General features: G+C 49.8%; 1 protein-coding gene across 2 annotated transcripts in view; it reads left to right on the plus strand.

Moving 5' to 3' along the window:
- The window catches only part of CHTF18 (chromosome transmission fidelity factor 18), a 46177-nt gene that overhangs the window by 7767 nt on the left and 17890 nt on the right, over positions 1 to 20520 (plus strand). For both annotated transcript variants that reach the window (XM_024212444.3, XM_024212445.3), the window contains exons 9-18: positions 756 to 853; positions 961 to 1084; positions 1970 to 2115; positions 3283 to 3376; positions 3471 to 3569; positions 3984 to 4114; positions 4536 to 4704; positions 6591 to 6815; positions 7045 to 7194; positions 16234 to 16364. In XM_024212444.3, the coding sequence (XP_024068212.2) occupies positions 756 to 853; positions 961 to 1084; positions 1970 to 2115; positions 3283 to 3376; positions 3471 to 3569; positions 3984 to 4114; positions 4536 to 4704; positions 6591 to 6815; positions 7045 to 7194; positions 16234 to 16364 (1367 nt within the window). The remainder of the gene's footprint in view (positions 1 to 755; positions 854 to 960; positions 1085 to 1969; positions 2116 to 3282; positions 3377 to 3470; positions 3570 to 3983; positions 4115 to 4535; positions 4705 to 6590; positions 6816 to 7044; positions 7195 to 16233; positions 16365 to 20520) is intronic.

The raw sequence follows: 20520 nt of genomic DNA on the forward strand, positions 1-20520 counted from the left end.
AGCTCTGTCCCGTAAATGGATTTTAAAGGGAAAATAAGAATAGATACTCAACAGCAGACTAGCACTGCATGCATCTCCTCTGTTGGATTAAACAGCAAGTTAAGGGATATAAATTAAGGTTATGGCAAAGATTGTTTTAAGTAAATACATTTCTGGGATCTTAACCACTTATGCAGAATGTGTCACCCTGAAGGGATCCCAAAGCACTCTACAAACTTAAATATACCGTCCTACATATTGCTGGCACAGCTGGCACTGATGCCTATAGTTCAGGTTGACTTATGTGTTCCATTAATGGATTCTCCCATCGCCTTGAATAAGTGAACTGTTTTCGTTTGCTTTTATAACTTGGCCAGACTTGGGTATGTAAAATGCATAAATATAGCAATCCGTGCAGCCGCTTCTAGGGTGGACCGAGGCTGATGTTTAACAGCAGTGCCACGGGATCATTTAAGACAGGAAGTGAAGAAGAATTTCATTGAAATGGCAGGAATTAAATAGGCAAGGTTACAATGACCCGAGCTGGGATTTGATCAGGCTACTGGGCTAGTGTTGCTGTATAAAGCACCATAGGGTCTTAATGCCAAGAAGTTCCCGGAGCCTTGGGAGGTAGAAGATGGGGCAGCTTTAAAAACAGAGCAGTTTTTAGAGCTTTAACCCTTTGCAACATAGACCTAGTTTGATATCGAGTGACTGTCTCCTGCGGTGCTGGGCACACGGTGTGCATTGCTCTGTATTCCCACTCTCTGCTGCAGGTGGCGCTGCTGTGTGGCCCACCGGGTTTGGGGAAGACCACGCTGGCCCACGTGATTGCCAAGCATGCAGGATACAACGCCGTTGAAATGAACGCCAGGTGAGTCGGTTCTCCTGCCTGGCCTTCCGGTCTATCCTGGCAGGATATCTTCAAGGCAGAATAAACGCAAGAGGGATATAAACGGCTCCAAACGGCTTTTGTTTCAGTGATGACCGCAGCCCAGACATATTCAAAACGCGGATTGAAGCTGCTACTCAGATGAAGTCTGTGCTGGGGGCCAGTGAGAAGCCCAACTGCCTGGTCATTGATGAGATAGACGGTGCGCCAACTGTAAGCCCTGTGACTTGTGAGGGGGGCCCAACCTTGGGTTTCGTAGCTGGGGAGATCCTACCGTTTCCTCATCACTGGTTCTTCTGTGTTGGGGGAGCAGGAAAGTGACCGAGACACTTAGAGCCAGATTTTGAAAGGTACCTAGGCACCCAGGGATATTTTCAAAAACACCTACTTGCCTGACACCCACTGAAATCAGTGGGAGTTCAGTGGCTAGAGGCTTTTGAAAATCCCACTCGACGCTTTAATACCTTTAAAAATCTGGCCCTTAGTGGTTTGCTGCAGATGTGATTAGTCATCATTGCTCTGCTTTGCAAGTCCAGACTGGTCAGTAACTTTCTGAGAGAGGAGAACTTAGCCTGGCTTCTCCTCTGGCTGGGCCCAATGAGAGATGTCAAAGCCTGACTCCTAGTGGTGGCGACTCATGTCTGCAATGTGTGCCGCGCGTACTGGGGAAGAGGTCGAGAGGGTTCTAAGCAAGTCGGAAAAGGGGGGGGGAAGAGTTCAGTTGTAGAATGGGGTGAAGCCTTTAACTGGGTTGTGTGCTTGTGGGCTTCCTTCCAAGAAAAGCATTTGGTACACTTGGGCGTCTTGGGGAGAGGATAGGTACAGGACTGTCGAGTGTAGAGATTGGATCGCGGCGCCCGCCCCCCAATAATGGACAGATCTCGTACTAACACCAGTTCTGTGCTTGATCTTGGCAGAAGACCCCGAGGAAGAGAGATCCAGCTGATGAGTGCCCCACCCAGCGGCACTGGAGTCGAGCATCCTGACCCACCCCCCGGCTTTCCCCATAGTGGAGAATTAGCTCAGTCGTATTAACTCTTTCCCGCATCCCTCAATAACTAACGTTCACTCTTTTTTCCCCCCACCCAATTCTTCAAGGCTTCTATTAACGTGTTGCTAAACATCATCAACCGTAAGGACACGGAGGCCGAGCCGGCAGCTAACCCTGGCGGAGCAGGTGGCAGAAAAAGGAGACGGGAAGGTGGCATCTTATTAAGGCCAATCATCTGCATTTGCAATGACCAGTTAGTATCTTTCATTTGGGGCCTTTCACTCTGGGTCAGGAAATTGAAGATAGGATCAGGCGTAAAGCCAGAACCAACCACCAGAGGGTTGCTGGCTGGCTGCTCCGTGGTGCTGGGGCTAGAATAAAGAATGGTGGTGGTTAGTTTTACTTCTGAATGCTTTGCTTCCTTCTCTGCAGACCACACTGAGTACATGGTTTGTGTGGGGTGACTGTGAAGACCAGTGGTCCCCAAACTTTTGAGGGTCGCTCCCCTCCCACACCCCGTTGTCCACACACCCCTGCCAGGCTGGGAACGGGGCCATGGCTGGAAGGGGCTGGCGGGTGGATGGGGTAAGGGAGCCAAAGCTGGAGTTGCAGCTGTGGATGGACAGGAGCGGAGCTGCAGCTGGGCTGTGGTGGGGGCCAGCAGCCGAGCCCATGGCCAGGTGTGGCTCTGCTCCCGGCCTTGCCCCCAGCCTCAGCCCCGAGCCAGGAACGGAGCCGCACTGGGGCTGGGGATGGCGCCAGGCCCGAGCTGGAGGGCGCAGCTGGGGGCAGGACTGGAGCAGAGCTGGGGGCAGGGAGGGACTGGGTGGCGCTCCCTCCCTGCCCCCATGGGGGCTGGCCCAGGCCCTGCCACGCACCCCAGGACGTTCCTCTATGTCCCCTTTGGGGGATGTGCCCCACACTTTGGGGACCTATGGTGAAGACACTGTGTGATTCATTATTTGAGAGCAATTCCCCTCCTTCTCTCTCTCTCTAATCATTCAACTGTTTCTTTCTCCTCCAGCTAAATTACAATTTTAGCACTGGTCAGGAGAGATGCTGGCACATTTCTGGTCCCACCACGTTCTCGTGAGCAGCATCTGCCCACCATAGCATTCCCAAGGCAACTTAGTGACTTATCAAACCTCCCCAGAGAAGGCACCTTTTAAGCCCCTTTGAGCCTTTCTTAAATCACAAAGTCCTCTGTTTGTGTGCGTTACAAACCCTCACCTACCCAGGATCCTTTTAACCCAGTACGTGTAAATGTATGCTAGGGTCTGCAATAGAGAGGTCCCTATGGACCAAACTTCCACTGAAGAAAGGAGTTAGGCCTGGTCTGTAGCTACAGGCTCATTATTTTGGTTGGTTTCCCTCCTCCATACGGGTTATCCTTAAAGGCCTCTGTGTTCCCCTTTGGCAGGTATGTCCCCTCTCTGAGGCAGCTGAGACAGCAAGCGTTCCTCTTAAATTTTCCTCAGACTGCCCCCTCCCGGCTGGTGCAGAGACTGTACGAGGTCAGTATAACCCAAAGCGCCGTTATGCCCGGGATTATTTCTCTGTGAGGCCTGTGTCACACGGGAGCTAACGCACTCACCCCCTTTTCTGTAGATTGCCGTCAAGCAGGGCATGAAGGCAGATACAGGGGCGCTCACGGTGCTGTGTGAGAAGACGGAGAATGACATCCGGTCGTGTATAAACACCTTGCAGGTACGGCAGAGCTGCCGCTTCCCACAGGCCTGTGGGTGGTCTAGACTCTGTGGCTCTTGATACGGGGCTGGATTCCAGCTGGCAGTCTAGAGGAAAAGCTCTGTATCCCATCACTGGGCCTTTGAAATGTCCATCCAGTTTGCTCCACTTCATGTCTTTAAGCTCTCCTGTTAAGCAGATTTCCCCCTTTCTGGGATCACAACTTAGCATCAACCTGTAGACCGAGTATGTGAAGTCAGATTCGGGTGCCATTAACTGCCATTTTTATCAGCACAAGCTTGGAAGGATGAATGGTCAAATGCCACTAAAAGCCTCTTCCTGCCTTGCCCCTAATTGCCTTCCTCTTCAGCAGGGACCCTCCCTCACGTTCTTCATGGCATTGCCTCTAATCAGACTTCTTGGTTGTGTTTCCAGTTCCTTCATGGCCGAGGCAAGAAAGAGCTCAGCATGAGGATGGTGCAGACAATGAAGATTGGCTTGAAGGACCAGAACAAGGGGCTCTTCTCCATCTGGCAGGAGATCTTCCAGCTTCCAAAGGTTCAGAGGTAAAGGGAGCGCTGGTTAGGTCTCCACCGTGGAGAGAGCAGGGTAGCATAGGAAACAGACTCTCGTTTGTTCAGTATGTGGGAGGAGGGGGTTTCAGGCACCATTAAGGCTACAGAAACGAGTAGCTATGTGCATTTGTTTGCAGTGGAGAAATCTGAAATCTCCAATACAATGCATAGGCCATAATTCATATCCTGCGGCACAGAGGGCTTCATTTAAGCAGCTCTTGGGTACCTCGTATTCTTGTGTTCTCTTGTGCCATCTCCAGGGTTGGTTGTAACTTGGATGGAGGGCAATGCTAAAGCCATTCTGAACAGCCTGAGCGTGCTCTGCTAATCTCTTTATCTTTGGACCGCACCACCCTTTCTTCCTTTTATTATTCACCCACGCTCCCTCCTTTGTTCCTTTGTCTCTCCCCAGACAGAGGATTGGAATGGACCCTTCCTTGCCAAATCAGATCCTCCTGGGAGGTGATGCTGACCTGTTAAACATGGCTGGGGGAAGAGCTGGTCTTAACGCATCCACCCAAAGGTTCCATCACATCCTGCACCTCGCCACCTCTTCTGGGGAGCAAGAGAAGCTCACTCAGGTACAGCAGTTTCAGCAGGAAAGCCAGGTGCTGTTGCCTCCACCTCCCCAGGGTATTTTCCACCCAGGTTATGAGGCAGAGATCTGGCTAACACCAGCTACAGCTGGCATCACACCAGGGAGGTCACGCAGCTTTAGTCTCTAAGACCACATCTGTTGCCAGCTGACCATTCTAAAATAAGACCAAGCCAGAGGCTGCAGAATGGAATGAAAGGGAAAAACCATGTTTCACTATGGTACGGCGGTGACTGAAAATTACTTCCAGGTTCCCTTATGACAGGGGTTCTCAACCTTTTTCTTTCTGAGCTCCCCCCCACGCTATAAAAACTCAACGGCCCAGCTGTGCCATAACAACTGGTTTTCTGCATATAAAAACCAGGGCCGGCGTTACAGGGTAGCAAGCAGGGCAATTGCCTGGGGAAGCTACATTGCTCAGGCTTCGTCTTCAGCCCCGGGTGGCGGGGCTCAGGGCCCCGAGCTTCAGCCCTGGGCAGAGGGGCTTTGGCTTTCTGCCCCGGGCCCCAAGGAGTCTAGCCTTGGCCCTGCTTGGTGGGCCCCCTGAAACCTGCTCACGGTCCCCCAGGGTGCCCCGGACCCCTGGTTGAGAGCCACTGCCTTATGATACCTTGGTAGAGGAGAGAATCATGGCGCCTTATGCCGTTCATCTCAGCCATGGCGGGTAAAGAACCATTGGACACCACCGTAACTCCATGCAATGTGTGGTGATACTGCAAGGCAGCTTGGAAATGGTGGACTCAGCCGCTCCCGTGTGGCGTTACGGTGCAGTGCGTCGTGACTGAACTCAACAGTGTCGCGTGACGTGGCCCGGTATCTTATCCTGGTGGACAGAGGGAAGTAAATATGTCGCTATTCTACCCAGAGAAAGGGGGGTGAATTTTGTGAACCAGACTCTGAGGTGGAAGTCGGTATAGTTCCGTTGACTTCTCAGTGATGTTCTGCTTACTCTGGGCAACAAGCCCTTTGTGAGCTGAAAACTTTTCTTGGCAGAGATGCTACTTGATTAGTAGCAGCGTGCGTGGGAGTTTCAGTTCATCTTGGGAATGTTACTGACTGAACTCGGTGGCTGTCTGGAGACTTCCAACACAGGCGTTCTGACTGTGAAATGAAATCAAGTTTTTATATGAGGGCATTTGTGTGGAAGTTTAGCCAGGGAATGGATTTCTTCTTCAATTAACTATCACAAATTATAAATGTTTACAGTTCCCTTTGATTAGGGGTGTGGGGGTGCCAATGCTTAAAAACCTGAAAGGCACCCTTTAAATTCTTTTTGGAGGTACAACAAATACTTTCTGATGGAAACACTGATAACTTCATACTGTTCTAATTGGCTAAAGATCTATAGGCCTTTATTTTTGCAGCTGGGTACCTGCACAAAGGTGCAATCATTTAGATGCTCATTTTGCACACACTGTTGTTGGAAATCTCACATTTTCATGGGCAAATACGATGCTTGTACATACAATTGTGACGCAGGAACGGTAATTGTCCGCCTCACCTGCGCCCCCACAAATGCACCGTTATGTAAACGTGGCCTTTAGTCTTCAAAGGGTAAGAATTAAGAAGCATGATAAAGTCCGGTCATTGTGATACGCCAACTGTGATCAAACTTGGGATTGGGCAAGAGCAGCCGATCGGATTGCTGGTTGTCACAAATAAATAAAACCCGTTCAGTTGCCTGTGTGCGTCTAACAGGCAGATGCCACAAGGATTGATTTGCTGTTACTTCTGGATAGTGCAGGAGGTGGATACACAGCAGTTGAACTACATATTAGTGGGATGCTTGAAACCCTGACTCCCAGCTATGTAGGTGACCGGCTGTCTAGTCAGGATCGATATGTAACCGTCGCTCTGCTCTGTTCCTTCCAGGGCCTGTACGACAACTTCCTGAACATGAAGTTAAAGGATTCCAATTTCAGCGCGGTGTGTCTGGCTCTGGAGTGGCTGGGCTTCTCCGACATAGTCAGCAGCACCGTGATGCACGGCCAGAACTTCCAGCTGATGAGATACCCGCCCTTCCTCCCCGTTGCTTTTCATTTGCTCTTTGCTGCGTCCAGCATCCCCAGACTAGCCTATCCCAACAGCCAGTATGAGGCAAGTACTGAGAACTAATGGGCCTGGGCCGGTGCTTTGGGGCCTAGGAGGGAGGGTTATTGGCTTCCTTTCTGTAGGTGAGATGGTTACAGCTGTGTTGCTGGAAGGAAGCAGCCGTTGGAGCAGGGGAGCTTGACTCGGACTCCTGGGTTCCTAGGTGATTTGCCTTTGGATCTAAGTGCGTTTGCAACACAGTGGCTCACAGGTTTCCTGCTCTGTCTTAAACCAGGCTCTGACCAAACTGAACCAGATGCAGAATCTCGTGGCGTCCATGATATCGGGGATCGCGCCCAGCTCTCGGAGCCGCGCGGGGCCGCAGCCTCTCATCCTGGAGGCACTCTGTCTGCTCCTAGACATCATCTCCCCAAAGCTCAGGCCGGTGAGTGACCCCTGCGCATGTCTCCGTGCCGGTGGCAAGTGCTTTGTGCTTGTCCATGGGGCAGCGGGAACCATCCCTTTGGAAAGTGTCCCTCGCACAAACTGGGTCCCAGAATGCTCTGAATAATTCCGAGCAGCAGATGGGGATGGGGTATGAATTGCAGAGAATAGAAAGGGGCTGAGCCCGCCACCCCAGAGCCTAGTGCCCCAACCTTTGGGTTAGCTTTAAAGTGGGGCTGCTGTGAGAGGACATCCCAGTCCCGATGCTGGACGTTCGGGGTCTGTGGGGTAGTGCTGAGTGCCTACAGCTGAAGTCAGTAGGAGCTGCAAGAACTTGGCACCTCTGGTAATCAGCCGCTTGGGGAGGGGGGTGTTCGCGCATGTGTCTGTTCTTATGCACTTACGTGTCAGTTTGCACTTCCATAGGTGGGACATAAACAGTCCTGGTAAGTCCCCGGTGCCTAAAGAATTAGGGTGTCTGTGAAGGTCAAACCAAAGCAATGAGGCCAGAGCAGAGGCGTACAGGCAGCCGGCCAGTGAGGGGGAGAGACAGGTAGCCAGAGCTGAAGGAAGAGCTCTTGTACCAGCAGAGAGCACAGAGACCGGCCGGGAGCAGAAGCGGGGTATAGAGCAAGATTTGGTCTGTGAGTGCAGCCAGAGGAGAACACGCTGTTGTGTTAGGACGGGATCAAAGCACCCCCAGTGGGTTCTGGGACACTAGTGCTTTCCTCTCTGATCCCTGTTTGGTGTCGCTCACTCCAACCCACATGGACGTTGCTCTGGTGCAGGCCCGTACGTTGCAGTTGCTGAGGAGTGCAGGCCGCTTTCTCCCTGGATGGCGCGTCTCTATTCAGCAGCTCTTGTTTTGTACAGGGGTGGCTGGTTTCAGTTACCTGGGCACTCAGTTAGATGTCATGGTGGATTTTCCTTTTGGCCTGCTGAGAAGGCTCCCCGCTCCATCAAGCACATTGTGTCCCTAATAGGAAACTCTTTCCCCTCCCCTCTCAGTGCTTTAATCCTCCTGGGTATTAACTGTCCTCCTTGTATCAGGGGAAAAAATCTACTTCATGTTGTTTTTGCGTTTAAAGGTTTTACGGCTTAATTGCGCTCGTCCCTCGGTTAACCTCACCTGTGTTCCAGATGCATCCCCCATGGTTGGGAAGCTAAGGCTCGGTGGTCTTGTAACTGGCATTGCTAGGATACAAGCCGTGACAGAAGGCCCAGTCCTGCCAGGTGGAGGTTGTTCCTTTATGCTCTCCTGTTGATCAGATTCTTCCCCTTTCTGGGGGGATCCTCACTCCCAGCTACACCAGATTAGGATCATCCTATGGACAGAGCACCTGAAGTCAAGAGTTAAAAGCTCTCAGGGATGCTCGGTACGACCCAGAGTTAGCAGCACTAAGGTTGGGTCCCTGTAAAGTGCTGGCACGTTCTATCCTTTGCATGTCTGATGGCTGGCTTCGACCATTCACCCAGAGGAAGAAGGAAGGGAGTGGTCTAGTGGATAGCGGGTTAGGTTGGCACACTGGAGAGCCAGGTTCAATTCCTGGCTCTGCCACAAACTTCCTGTGTGCCCTTGTGCAAATCACTTAGTCTCTCTGGGCCTCGCTTCCCCATCTGTAAAATGGGAATCACAGCCCCGCTCTGCTCAAAGGAGAGGTGTGAGGCTTAATGCATTAAAGGTGCTGAGGCCACCAGTTACCATTAATGGCGGGTGGGGCACCGAAGTACCAAAGGGAGGTCGATTGTCCCTTAGTGGCCACAAATGAGTCTGGGGAACAGCCTGCCAGTCCTGCAGTGGATGGACTGAGTGTGGCTTCTATCCTGGCAGGGAGAAGTTGGCGTGGGGTTTTCCCAGCCTCATTGTCACTGGGTCAGAAGCAAACAGGAATTCGGACTCTTCCTCAGAGCCCCCTATTGGTGCATGTCACCAGACGGGCACCGAGCATGGTGCTTCCCCCAGGCCTGGTGTAGCAGGCAGTGCTGCGGGTCTGAATTGAGGAGCAGCAACTGGGGAACAGGGAAGGAAGGTTTATAGCTGAGAACACCCCTTTGAGCGCTGTGCTCTGTGAAATGGTGGGACCTGGCCAATTGCTCCTGCATCAGAGCTGGGTTCGGGGGTACAAGCACCAAACTCCTTTGGCTTCAGAGAATCCCTGGGTGGCCCCAGGCTCTGGTGAAATGGTAGATGCCATCGAGGAGATGAGCTTTCCACGCTCCCAGCTAGGTGGGGGAGCACCGTTGTGATAGGAACGGGTGGTGGTTGGCATAATCCACCACCCACGAGAGCAATAGGATGGGACCATATTGTCCAGCACTTAGAGCCTGGGAGTGAAGAAAGCTGGTTTCTATCCCAGGCTCTGTCGCTGACCTCCTGCATGACCTCAGGCAAGTCACTTAATATCTCTGCCTCTGTTTCCCCATCTGCAGAATGGCATCGTCTGCAGTTGTAAGCCTCAGGTCAGCAGAGAGCAAGTGCAACGCATTGTTACTTCCTCGGATCCCTGCCGTGGCTCCGCCATTAGACGTAGATCTTTTAAAAAATGCCGTCACGTCAGCTTTTCTTTCTTGACACAGATTTCTGCTGTTACACACTAGGACTTTCATCTGGTTTATCTGTAACTTCCCTTTGTCATTTCTCTGCAACAGGCCTTCCTCCCCTTCTGTAGGGGGTGGAGCAGCCCTTTATCAGTTCATGTGTCACTTTCAGCATTGAATGCTGCGGAAACTTTCCTGATTTGTATTTGATTACACACACATACAGTTTGGGCTTTATTTTATTTTATTTTTGCAAACATCTCTGCTCACACTCATGTTTTGAACACAGCTGCTGCCTTGTCAGGCTTGGTTATATTCTGGTTATCAGATGTCACAATGCAGTAAAAATGTGTTCTCATGCATCCTGAGTTTTCCTGTGAAATAAATTGGCAGGGAAAGGTACGTAGCTTATTGTCCACTGTATGCACAGCTCAGTCAGTGACGAAGGATTCTCTTGGGGATTTATCAGCTTTAAAGTTGCTAGTAAAAATTGTTCCATTTTTGCACTTATTTGTCTTCCTTCAGCCATCTCAAAGGAATAAAACTTTAAGTAGCTTGTGTGTGTTTCCTCCCATTTTTCTGAGAGGTAAACTGTGTTTTACCCAAGCTAACACAGCAAGCTGGTGACAGAACCCAGGAGTCCTGACTCCCTGCAGCCCATCTTCCTGTACTAGCTCCTAGGTCACTCTGTACAGAAAGGCCTTATGTTCTTGAGGGGAAGGTCTTTAACTGACATTGATACAACTAAAGGTAGAGAGTCTAATAAATCAAAGCAGGCTTCCCAGAGTCTTCGGTGCAATAGGCTGTTTCTTTCTGGAGGCTGCCGTGTTTTTAGAAAGGCCTTGATTGGGAACATATGCAAATGGCAGGTGGTCACTGCGGTGTGTTTATGTATTGTGGTGTCTAAAATGCACCTGCAGGGGAAGAAAAGCACGGTACCGGCACGCTAAATATTGTCTGTGCAGCCCTCCACAAACGTGTTTAAAAATAGCCCTGGAAAGCCGCACAATGATGTGCGCTGAGTTTATTTGCTCAGTTGCGAGTCGCTTGGCTCCTTGGAAACCAGCTGAAACCAGCGATCGGGGCCGAAGGATTATTGGGCTTAATTTTATTTTTCCTTTCTGCCTTTTTTTATTTTAATATGTGCTGCAGGAATCCGTCCCTGATAAATTAAAAATCACAGCGCGGCAGCAGCTATTGCGCGTAAGTGAGGGGAAGAAAGATAGGGCTGACGGAAGCTGTTGAGTGGACGTCTTTGGGGAGTGGAGAAGTAGCTTCTCTTTCACTGTTACGTCAGCTCTGATTCATAAATTCCAAGGCCAGCAGGGACCACTGTGACGATCTAGTCTGATCTCCTGTATAACGCAGGCCAGAAACCTGCCCCCAAAATAATTCCTGGAGCAGATCTTCTAGAAAAACAGCCAATCTTGGTTTAAAAATTGCCCCTGCTGGAGAATCCACCAGGATTCAAATTGTTCCCATGGTTAATTACTCTCACTGTCACAAATTTACACCCTGTTTCCAGTCTGAATTTGTCTAGCTTCCACTTCCAGCCATTGGATCGTGTTCGACCTTTCTCTGCTCGATTGAAGATCCCCTTATTAAATAGTTGTTCCCCATGTAGATCCGTATAGGCTGTGATCAAGTCACCCCTTACCCTAGTGTGTTCTGGGGGGCAGGAATCCAGCCCCGGCTGATCCAATGGACGCCGCTTGGACTCCGCCAACGGTGCCAATCGGGGAGCAAACTCGCTGGTATGGTGGGTTTCACAGCGTGGGCTCGCAGCTGTTGGGAATGGACTGACACCCGATGACACCAAGCAACTATCGTGGGGGAGGGAACTTCTGGTCACTGCAGAGCCAGGCTAGGTTTCCGCTAATGGCCTAGTGGTGAAGGAGGCCATAGACTGCTTCCAGCCCCTGAGCCACCCTGGCGTGTGTGCGTGTTATTTCGACAGGCACTTTCTTGTTGATTTTTGGATTCAGTCCTGCAAAGTGCTTAGTCCTCCACTTCCATCGGGCATCACTGGGAGTTGAGGACACTCGGCACTTTGCAGGCCAAGACCCCTCAGCCTCTACCTCCCCGCTCACTAAATTCATTTCGGCTCCTGCCGCACTAACTTCGTTGTGGGCAAACCAGAGCAAAACTCTGGAGAGGGTGGGACGGTGAGGAATAACTGGTATGCCAGGAGAAGCTGTTGCATAGACCAGTCCTGGTCTAGCTCCTGTCTCTGATCAGTGGGAAACGTAAAGCCCCTCCCCCCCCCCCCCTTGCTGGATGTCCAGAGGGAATGTGTGGATGGTGATGAAGGGATCTGCTCCCAGTGGGGGCAGAGAGAACTAGCTTGTGTCAGTTGGTGTAGATGGAATTTCCCCAATGTACCTGGCATCTGACCTTGAGAACGCTTCCACTGTGGCTTGTCAGTCCACACTAGGTGCAGAGTATGTTTAGCCCAGGGCGCTCCTTTCCCTGATTCAATGGACAGGGCACTGAACTGGGAGCTGAAAGACCTGGGTTCTGTTCCCAATGCTGACCTTGGGCAAGTCCCTTCTTCGCTCTCTGCCTCTGGTTCCCCTTCCACCCTGGCATGGCTAGACTGTGAGCTGGTAGGGGTAGGGGCACTTGCTGTGTTGTGCACACCCAGCTCAACGGGGCCATGATCTCGGTGGGGTCCTCTAGGCGCTACTGTCATGCAAATAAGGAAGAGCATCGCAATTTATATACCACTTCAAGCCAGGGCTCTGTCTGATCGCGAGTCCTCTGACAGGTGGTAATCAGTACTACGCGCTGCAGAGAAAAAGGCAAGAATCCCGGTAATGAACAACTGTGGAACAATCTGCCAAAGGGGCAGCTTCTTCCGATCCTTCGATGGCTATCGGGGCACAAGCCCTCACTCCATGAGGATCAGAACCCTTATAAAAGTTTGTCCTGATTCATGGAGCTGGATTTGTCCTGGGTTGCTGGTACGGGTCGGTATGTGAGGGACCGCACCCCATCATATAGCTATGCCATGCTTGCTCCCATCTCGTGACCCATCCGTCCAAGCTTTACCTGAGGCAACCTTCCCATATTTAGAGGCTAAAGGGGACAGCTATGTAAGGCAGCTAGACAAAGGTATATAATCAGGAGAGGACTTGAAGCAAAAGCAATTGCTAAACAATGTCTTGGGGCTGCTTAAAAGGTGACATTTATTTATTCAGAGCACTTTGATCTTGCATTCAGATGTCTTTCAAGATCTGGTATTTCTGCTGAAAAGTGTCACCTGTTTAATCCGTCATCCTGCGGTTATGTGTATTTGTTTGTTTGTCTTTCAGCAAAGCCTCAGAAATCAAGGCTAATGTGTAGTTTGTGTGAATAAACGAGCCTGTTACTTTTAGTGCGAGCAAGGGGTTATTCTAAAGCCCTTGAACTACATTTTCCCTTCTTCACACTCCAGTTCTACACACACCCTTGTACAGCATTCTGGATATTTGTCGGTTACCAACCTCCTCCCCAGAAATGGCTGCATCTTATTGATATAGTTTAATAGCGTGTGTTAGAATCTTTGAGGATGAAGGGCCTTGCGTAAAAGTCCAATTATTAGCATAGTCTCTTTCCCATAGCTGCAGTGTATTTAGCGTAGGCCATAGGTTGCCTGGATACAACACTTTGGTAAGTAATGAAGTTGTATATACTGTAGATCAAGGGCTAACATTTGCTCTGTTACTGCAGAGTAAATCTGCAATATCTCCATTGATTCCAGTGCAATTATGTTGCATTTCTACCAGTTTATCCGGGAGCAGGGTTTGGATTCAATGCTGTAACAACCTCTAAATATGGGCCCAGATTTCCAAAGCCGTATGTCCAAATTTCAGTTTCTCACGCCATATCTAGGCAAATAAGTTCCCTGATTTTCTTCCAAAGTGCTGAGGACCCAGCAAACTTCCACTGAAGTAGGGAGGGGGTGCAGGTGCTCAGCCCGTCTACAAATGGGGCTGCTTACAGGAGTTGGAGCCTTAACTTTAACCACTCGTCTTTGGAAATAGGCTGCCTTGTCTCGATAACCATCTTGTCTGTCTCTTGCCCAGTGGAGGACGAAGTCATTTATAAGTCACTTATATACGCGTATTTTCACACGAACTAGCATTCGTGAATGGGGTTACATGCGGGACACCATGAGAAATAAGAATTACCCAGTTACATTAATCAAGATAAAGGGAATAAACTCTCGTGTACCATCATAGTAAACATAAAAGAGCCTGGGAGATGATACATCCACGTTAAGCCCCAGCTAGTAATTCCCTGTCTCCTAGTATGGGTTGTTGTGTCCCCCCCGTTCCTCCCCCCCTCTCCCCCCCGGCCTCGTTGTTATCTCGCTGGATTGCTCTGAACGCTGTGTTGTGGCCGCCATCCTTGCTGACCTCGGCTCCTGCTTTACTTGGTAACCAGGATTTCTGTCGCTCGTTTTAGGTACCGCTCCTTCCCTCCCACGCCCCTGAGCAGGCTGTGCTCAGATACACCTGCTGCTAGCAGCCTGCTATCTGTAGTCCTGTATTAAATGCCAGCATGGGCTAGAGCTCTCTGGCATCCTACAGCCACTCCATGCTCTGCTGCTGGCAGGTTCCACCCCAGGAGGACCGGCCTGCTGTTGGGAGGATTCCCTAGCGGTCCAGGGGCAAGATAGTAACTCCTGTGCGTCTCTGCGCTGCCGGCGGTTTAGCTGGACACCTACTCTCCAGCCGTGAGTACCAGCAAGGCTCAGGACAATTCCTCTCCCACGATGTAGCTACCCAGGCCTGTTCCGTGTCCTCTCCTTCCCCAGCTGGGCGGAATTTTCATACTGCACACGGACACGTTTCTCTGTGTGTTAGAAAATGCCGCGTTGCACCGCTCGTGGGCCGGCGGCAGCTTGCTAGCCGGCCACTGGTGCTGTAGGCTCTTGGGATTTCATTGCTGGTGAGGGTGAGGGCGTGGGCATTGCAGAGCACGAGCTGCCGGAGAAATGGCTTTTCAGGGCGAATTTGCACCTCATTGACTGTTCAAGTAATAAATCACAGAGGCTGGAGGGCAGATTTTGTCTTTCCCGCTCCGTTGAGGGTGCTGCTGGGTTTGCAGCCGTTGGCTGGAGGAGTTCATAGAGCCAGCAGCTTAATGCAAACCCTGCCTGGTCTATCTGTGCTAGCAGCGCCCCTAACCCCAGTCTTTCAAATGATATTGCCTGGCTCAGGCTTCAGAAGAGCCCAGAGTCTGTGTTGAAGGGGGAAGAGGATTTTGTTTTCTCCCCCGCCCCGTGCCAGACTGGCTAATCGTCACGTGTATATTTCAGACGTGGTAATAACAGCCGTCACTTTGAGTCCCTGGTTTAGTGCAGGTTGTGCTCCTGTTTCAGTGCTGGACCAGGTCGATCTCCCACTCTCTGTCCAGCACTGAGGAATTTTAACTCATCCTTGTAACAGCAGCTTTGGTTACATAAATGCAACCCTGGACACTTCATACGATGCTCCCAAGGGGAGGAATAAATAAAATGAGGACCAACGGGGCTGCCACTGTCGCCCTGAGGCTGTCTGTGCCCACCTGCTGCATTAGGAGAGGGTACAGAAAGGAACCAAGCACCACCACCGGAACAGCTGATCAAATGCCAACTGCTGCAAAGTAGGCGTGTGTCTTGCTCTTCATCACGCAACAGGGAGCTAATTGCAAAGGGGAAGGCCTTGAATGGAAGCCCTGTTGCCTGGTCCCGGAGAGTCCAGCTGCAGGAACTAGGCGATAGGAGCCACATTCAGTCCTGGTGCAAGCCAGTGCACCTCTGCTGAATTCAGTGGAGCTGCAGTTGCTCACAGCTAGTGGGCTCAGGTCAGCCTTCCTGTGTTTGCCTCGGGAAGAGTTCTCAGCCAGCAGGGGCAAGCTCAAATTGAGCCCCATTCCTTTCTCAAGCCCTCCCGCATGGCTGATCCCTTTGTGCCAGCCGGTGGGGGCGTCCATGGCAAAGCCTGGCGTGTTCTGCGTTAGTGCTCTGGTGCCGCAGGTTACCTGCACCTGCTCTGTGCGGAGACCCCTCTTCCCTCACCGCCGCTTCTGTCGTCCTGCTGAAATCCCCCCTGGCTGGGGGTCGTGATGGAAGAGGAGGAGAGAGAGGGTCTTTCTTTAGCGTGTATAATCTTGCAAACTGCTGCCTAATTGAAGCCTAGATCACAAAGGGGTTTGACTGACCTGGGACCCTCTCTGTTGTCCCTCTGTGAAGCTGAGAGGTGTTTACATACAGAACAGGCATGAGTGAGACGGCAGTTGAGTGTAGGAGACCAGGGTTCCAGGCCCTGCTGTTTCACAGACTTCCTGTGTGACCTTGGGTAAGTCACTTAGCCACTCCCTGCCTCAGTTTCCCCATGTCTCTGATGAGGATAATGCTGCTCTGACGATTATAGGTGCTCAGATACTTTGGTAGTGGGGGCCAGATAGGTACCTTAGAGTGATAGCTAGCTAGCCCTTGTGTGAAGGGGTCTCAGTTTGGGTTATTTCTTTACAGGTGAACACGCAGCTGTACAGTCTCAAGGAGAAGCAGCAGCTGGCTGACCTGATCAGTACAATGCTGGCCTATAACCTGACCTACCACCAGCAGCGCACTCCCGAGGGGCAGTATGTCTACAAACTGGAGCCGTGAGTATGCGTTGAGCAATCGCGTGCGGTAAAAGGCCTTTGTGACGCAAACACTTGATCGCCCGGGGTCATTAGGTGAAACGGGAAGGCAGCAGATTCGAAAGGGATAAAAGGAAATAGTTCTTCTCTCACATGCAATTAGCCCGTGGTACTCATTGCCACAAGAGATTGGTGAGGCCGAAGATCTTGGCGGGATTCAACGTGGTATTAGACATTTCAGTAGCGAATAGAAATATCCAGAGTGAGAATAGGTTGGACATTAGGAAAAAGTTCCTAACTGTCAGGGTGGTTAAACACTGGAATAAATTGCCTAGGGAGGTTGTGGAATCTCCATCTCTGGAGATATTTAAGAGTAGGTTAGAGAAATGTCTATCCGGGATGGTCTAGCCCATATTTAGTCCTGCCATGCGGGCAGGGAACTGAACTCGATGACCTCTCGAGGTCCCTTCCAGTCCTAGAATCTATGAATCTATGCATTTATTTTTCACGTTTGAGGGCATACGGCAGCCCTCTGACTACTGGAGGTCAGGTTTCCGTGGGGGAAGCTTATGCCATAACTGTGAAAGAAACCTTCCTCCGAAGCAGCTGGTGCCAGCCCTGGGTGCAGACAAAATACTGACTAGATTCTCTGAGCCAATCTGGCAGTTCATTTTTAATAACATTTCAGTTGAATGCGTTGTCCTCAGAGTTGGTCCAAAAGGTTTCCCTGTTTTAGCATGGAAGCTGCATTAGATCATCCAAAAGTTTAAAAGCTCACCCAGGAAAATGCTGAGCTAATAATACTCAAGAGCCTTCACTGTTTACAGCCTTGGACATTCCCGCAATCAGCGAGCGCTTGGATCTTTTCTTTGCTGCGTTCCCTCTCTCTGCATACAAGACAAAACGGTTCCAGCTTTAAAAATGCTCGGCAATGTCCCCTCAAGATTCAGAACAAAAATTGCAAGAGTCAGAACAGTGACCGAGGACGTCACAGATCTGCTCGGTTATGTAATCAGAGCAAGAAAGCTCACGGGCTGGGCTAAGCGCTCACTCCTGCTGCAGTCTTGGGGAAAAGCAGGTATTTCAGAGGTTAGGAGCAGATGGCAAACTGGCTAAAATATCACATTCATTTCTCTGCCTGTTGACTTTAAACATAACCCTGCCCCCACAATACCCATGCTCTTCCACCCCCTCACTGCCCTCCCACTTGCTAATCAGACTTTGTTTTATCCTCCTTAACTTTCACCAATCTGTCTTGTCTCTGGCTTTTTCATTTTTGTAGAAGGTTCTTTCATGGGTATTTCGGGGTCATGCCCTCTCTCTGCTTTACAGCAGGCTTCTAAATCTGGCGGCTGATGCTTTGCAGTTAACTCTTTAATAGGTGGGAGGGTGTGAGCAGCTGCTTGTATCTAATCCCCGTAAACAGAAACCCCACTTTCGTTAGCAGATGGTTAATGGGTGTCATCTCACTGTCCAGAGTGGATATTCCATTCTAGTTGTCATTTGTTAGACATCATTGTTTTTTAACCGCAATAAGAAGGAATTGCTTGCATTCTGATGGACAAATCAGAGCAGATGTTGATATAAGCCCCATGGGAAGAATATGGTCACTGGGAAAGGTGTGGGTCTGAAAACTTTTAATTCCTTTCTCGAGCTGTACAAAAAAACCCATGCGTAGGCTGGAAAGGATTCGATGGAAACCGTTAGTCATTGGTAAATGTCGATTTCATCTGACACACACACATCGATGGGGGAAAAAAATAACTATTGATAGTAGTCTGTGAGGGCAGCCTCCCCTGCACGTAGCACTTGCAGGGATCCGGTACCCTGGCCTTGGCCATGCAGGGAGCCCCCTGCAAACCCACCCACTCGCTTCAGGAACTGTCCGGCAGCAGAGCGGTCTCTCCCGCAGCCAGGAGCTCCTAGTGAAAAAGTTGTTCCTAATATCCCTCCTAAACCTCCCCCACTGCAACTTGAGATCATTACTCCTTGTTCTGTCACCTGGCACCACTGAGAACAGCTGAGCTCCATCCTCTTTGGAACCCTCCCTCAGGTAGTTGAAAGCAGCTATCAAATCCCCCCTCACTCTTCTCTTCTGCCGACTAAATAAGCCCAGTTCCCTCGGTCTCTCTTCAAAAGTCATGTGCCCCAGCCCCCTAATCATTTTTGGTGCCCTCCGCTGGACTCTCTCTAATTTGTCCACATCCTTCCTGTAATGGGGGGCCCAAAACTGGATGCAGTACTCCAGATGTGGCCTCACCGGTGCCGAATAGAGGGGAATAATCACTTCCCTAGACCTGCTGGCAATGCTTCTATTAATGCAAACCAATATACCGTTAGCCTTCTTGGCAACAAGAGCACACTGCTTACTCATATCCAGCTTCTCGTCCACTGTAATCCCTAGGTCCTTTTCTGCAGAACTGCTGCTTAGCCAGTCGGTCCCTAGTCTGTAGCAGTGCATGGGATTCTTCCGTCCTAAGTGCAGGACTCTGCACTTGTCCTTGTTGAACCCCATCAGATTTCTTTTGGCCCAATCCTCTAATTTGTCTAGGTCACTCTGGACCATATCCCTACCCTCCAGCATATCTACCTCTCCCCCCAGCTTAGTGTCATCCGCAAACCTGCTGAGGGTGCAATCCATCCCATCATCCATATCACTAATGAAGATGTTGAACAAAACCGGCCCCAGGACCAACCTCTGGGGCACTCCGCTTGATACCGGCTGCCAACCAGGCATCGAGCCATTGATCAGTACCCATTGAGCCTGACAATCTAGCCAGCTTTCTATCCACCATATAGTCCATTCATCCAATCCATACTTTTTTAACTTGCTGGCAAGAAAACTGTGGGAGACCGTATCAAAAGCTTTGCTAAAGTCTAGGTAATGATATAGTGATAAAGAGGTGATAGTCCTCTGAGCTGTCTAGTCCCCCCCAAAACTTGCCATTTCAAAGCAAAGGAATGCAAATAAACAGTGGCAAACCTCGGGAGGTTCAGGAGAAGCAAAGGTTCAGGTTAGAACTGGTTGCCGAATGCAAAAGCTTTTTGCAAAAGTTTTTCTTCGTGGGTTTTTGGTTTTTTTTGTTTTCCCCCAATTGAAAAATTGAATTTTGGAAAACTTTGACAAGTTCTAGTTCATCTGCTCAACCCTACCTTCTTGAGCTTTTCAGCCAGGCTACCAACACGTATCCTACGTATATCATATTTCTGCTTCCAGTTGTGGCTGAAAATGGGAAGCACGGCGACAGATGAAAATGAATTGTATCTGGACTCTGAGATGCACAGTTCGGTGCACACTAGAAATCTCTTAGCCTTTTCTAAAATGCTGGCTGCAGTTTGTAAGCTGAATTCAGCAGAGAAGAACCCTGTTCGTGCTGATCCTACTTAGCTATGTTCAAATTTTATTCTCAGACTTTATATGGATTCCATTTATAAAACAATTAATAGATGTTATAGGCATTTAACAGATATGAGTAGCTTTGTATAGCTGGTTATAAGCACATCAATAGAAGGTGTTATATTTCAAACAAGAATTAATTCTGGGACTCCTATGATTTGACTTGTGTCATTTAGAGGTCAGACTGGATGACAACAGTGGTCCCTTCTGGTCTTATCTATGAATCTTTTCCCAATTCTGCCACTGACTGATCTGTGGGTGGGATCAAGTCCCTGTAGCCAGCTCTGTGTAAAATGGAAGTAACACCAAAATGCTCTATAAATCGCTTTCAGATGCTCTGATAAGAAGTACTAAAAAAATCCAATTAACGCATTTTTGTTTATATAGTGTGTTAATTAAGCCTCACACCTCCAATGAGGTAGGAAAATGTTATTCCCATTTTACAGGTGGGGAAATTGAGGCACAGCAAGGTTAAATGATTTGCCCACGGTCACAAAGTGTGTCATTGACGGAGCCAGGGATAGAACCTAGGTCCTCTGCTCTAACCCCCAGCCAAAATCCCTTTCATTTGGCATTGCACAGAACTCCCCTGGGAGCATGGACCAGGATTTCAGAGGGAAAGAAAATGGCTCAAGAAAGTTAATTTAAATATTTGAATTAATTATAGAAGTTGGGTGAAATTTACATGCTGATGTGCTTGCTGGGCTATCAACTTTGATCATTTTAATAATAATAATTTAAAAAAAATGCAAACCATACATAGCAGCAGTACTTGTGATT

Source organism: Terrapene carolina, unplaced genomic scaffold, assembly GCF_002925995.2.
Source record: "Terrapene carolina triunguis isolate 2854851 unplaced genomic scaffold, T_m_triunguis-2.0 Scaffold93, whole genome shotgun sequence".
Classification (NCBI taxonomy): Eukaryota; Metazoa; Chordata; order Testudines; family Emydidae; genus Terrapene; species Terrapene triunguis.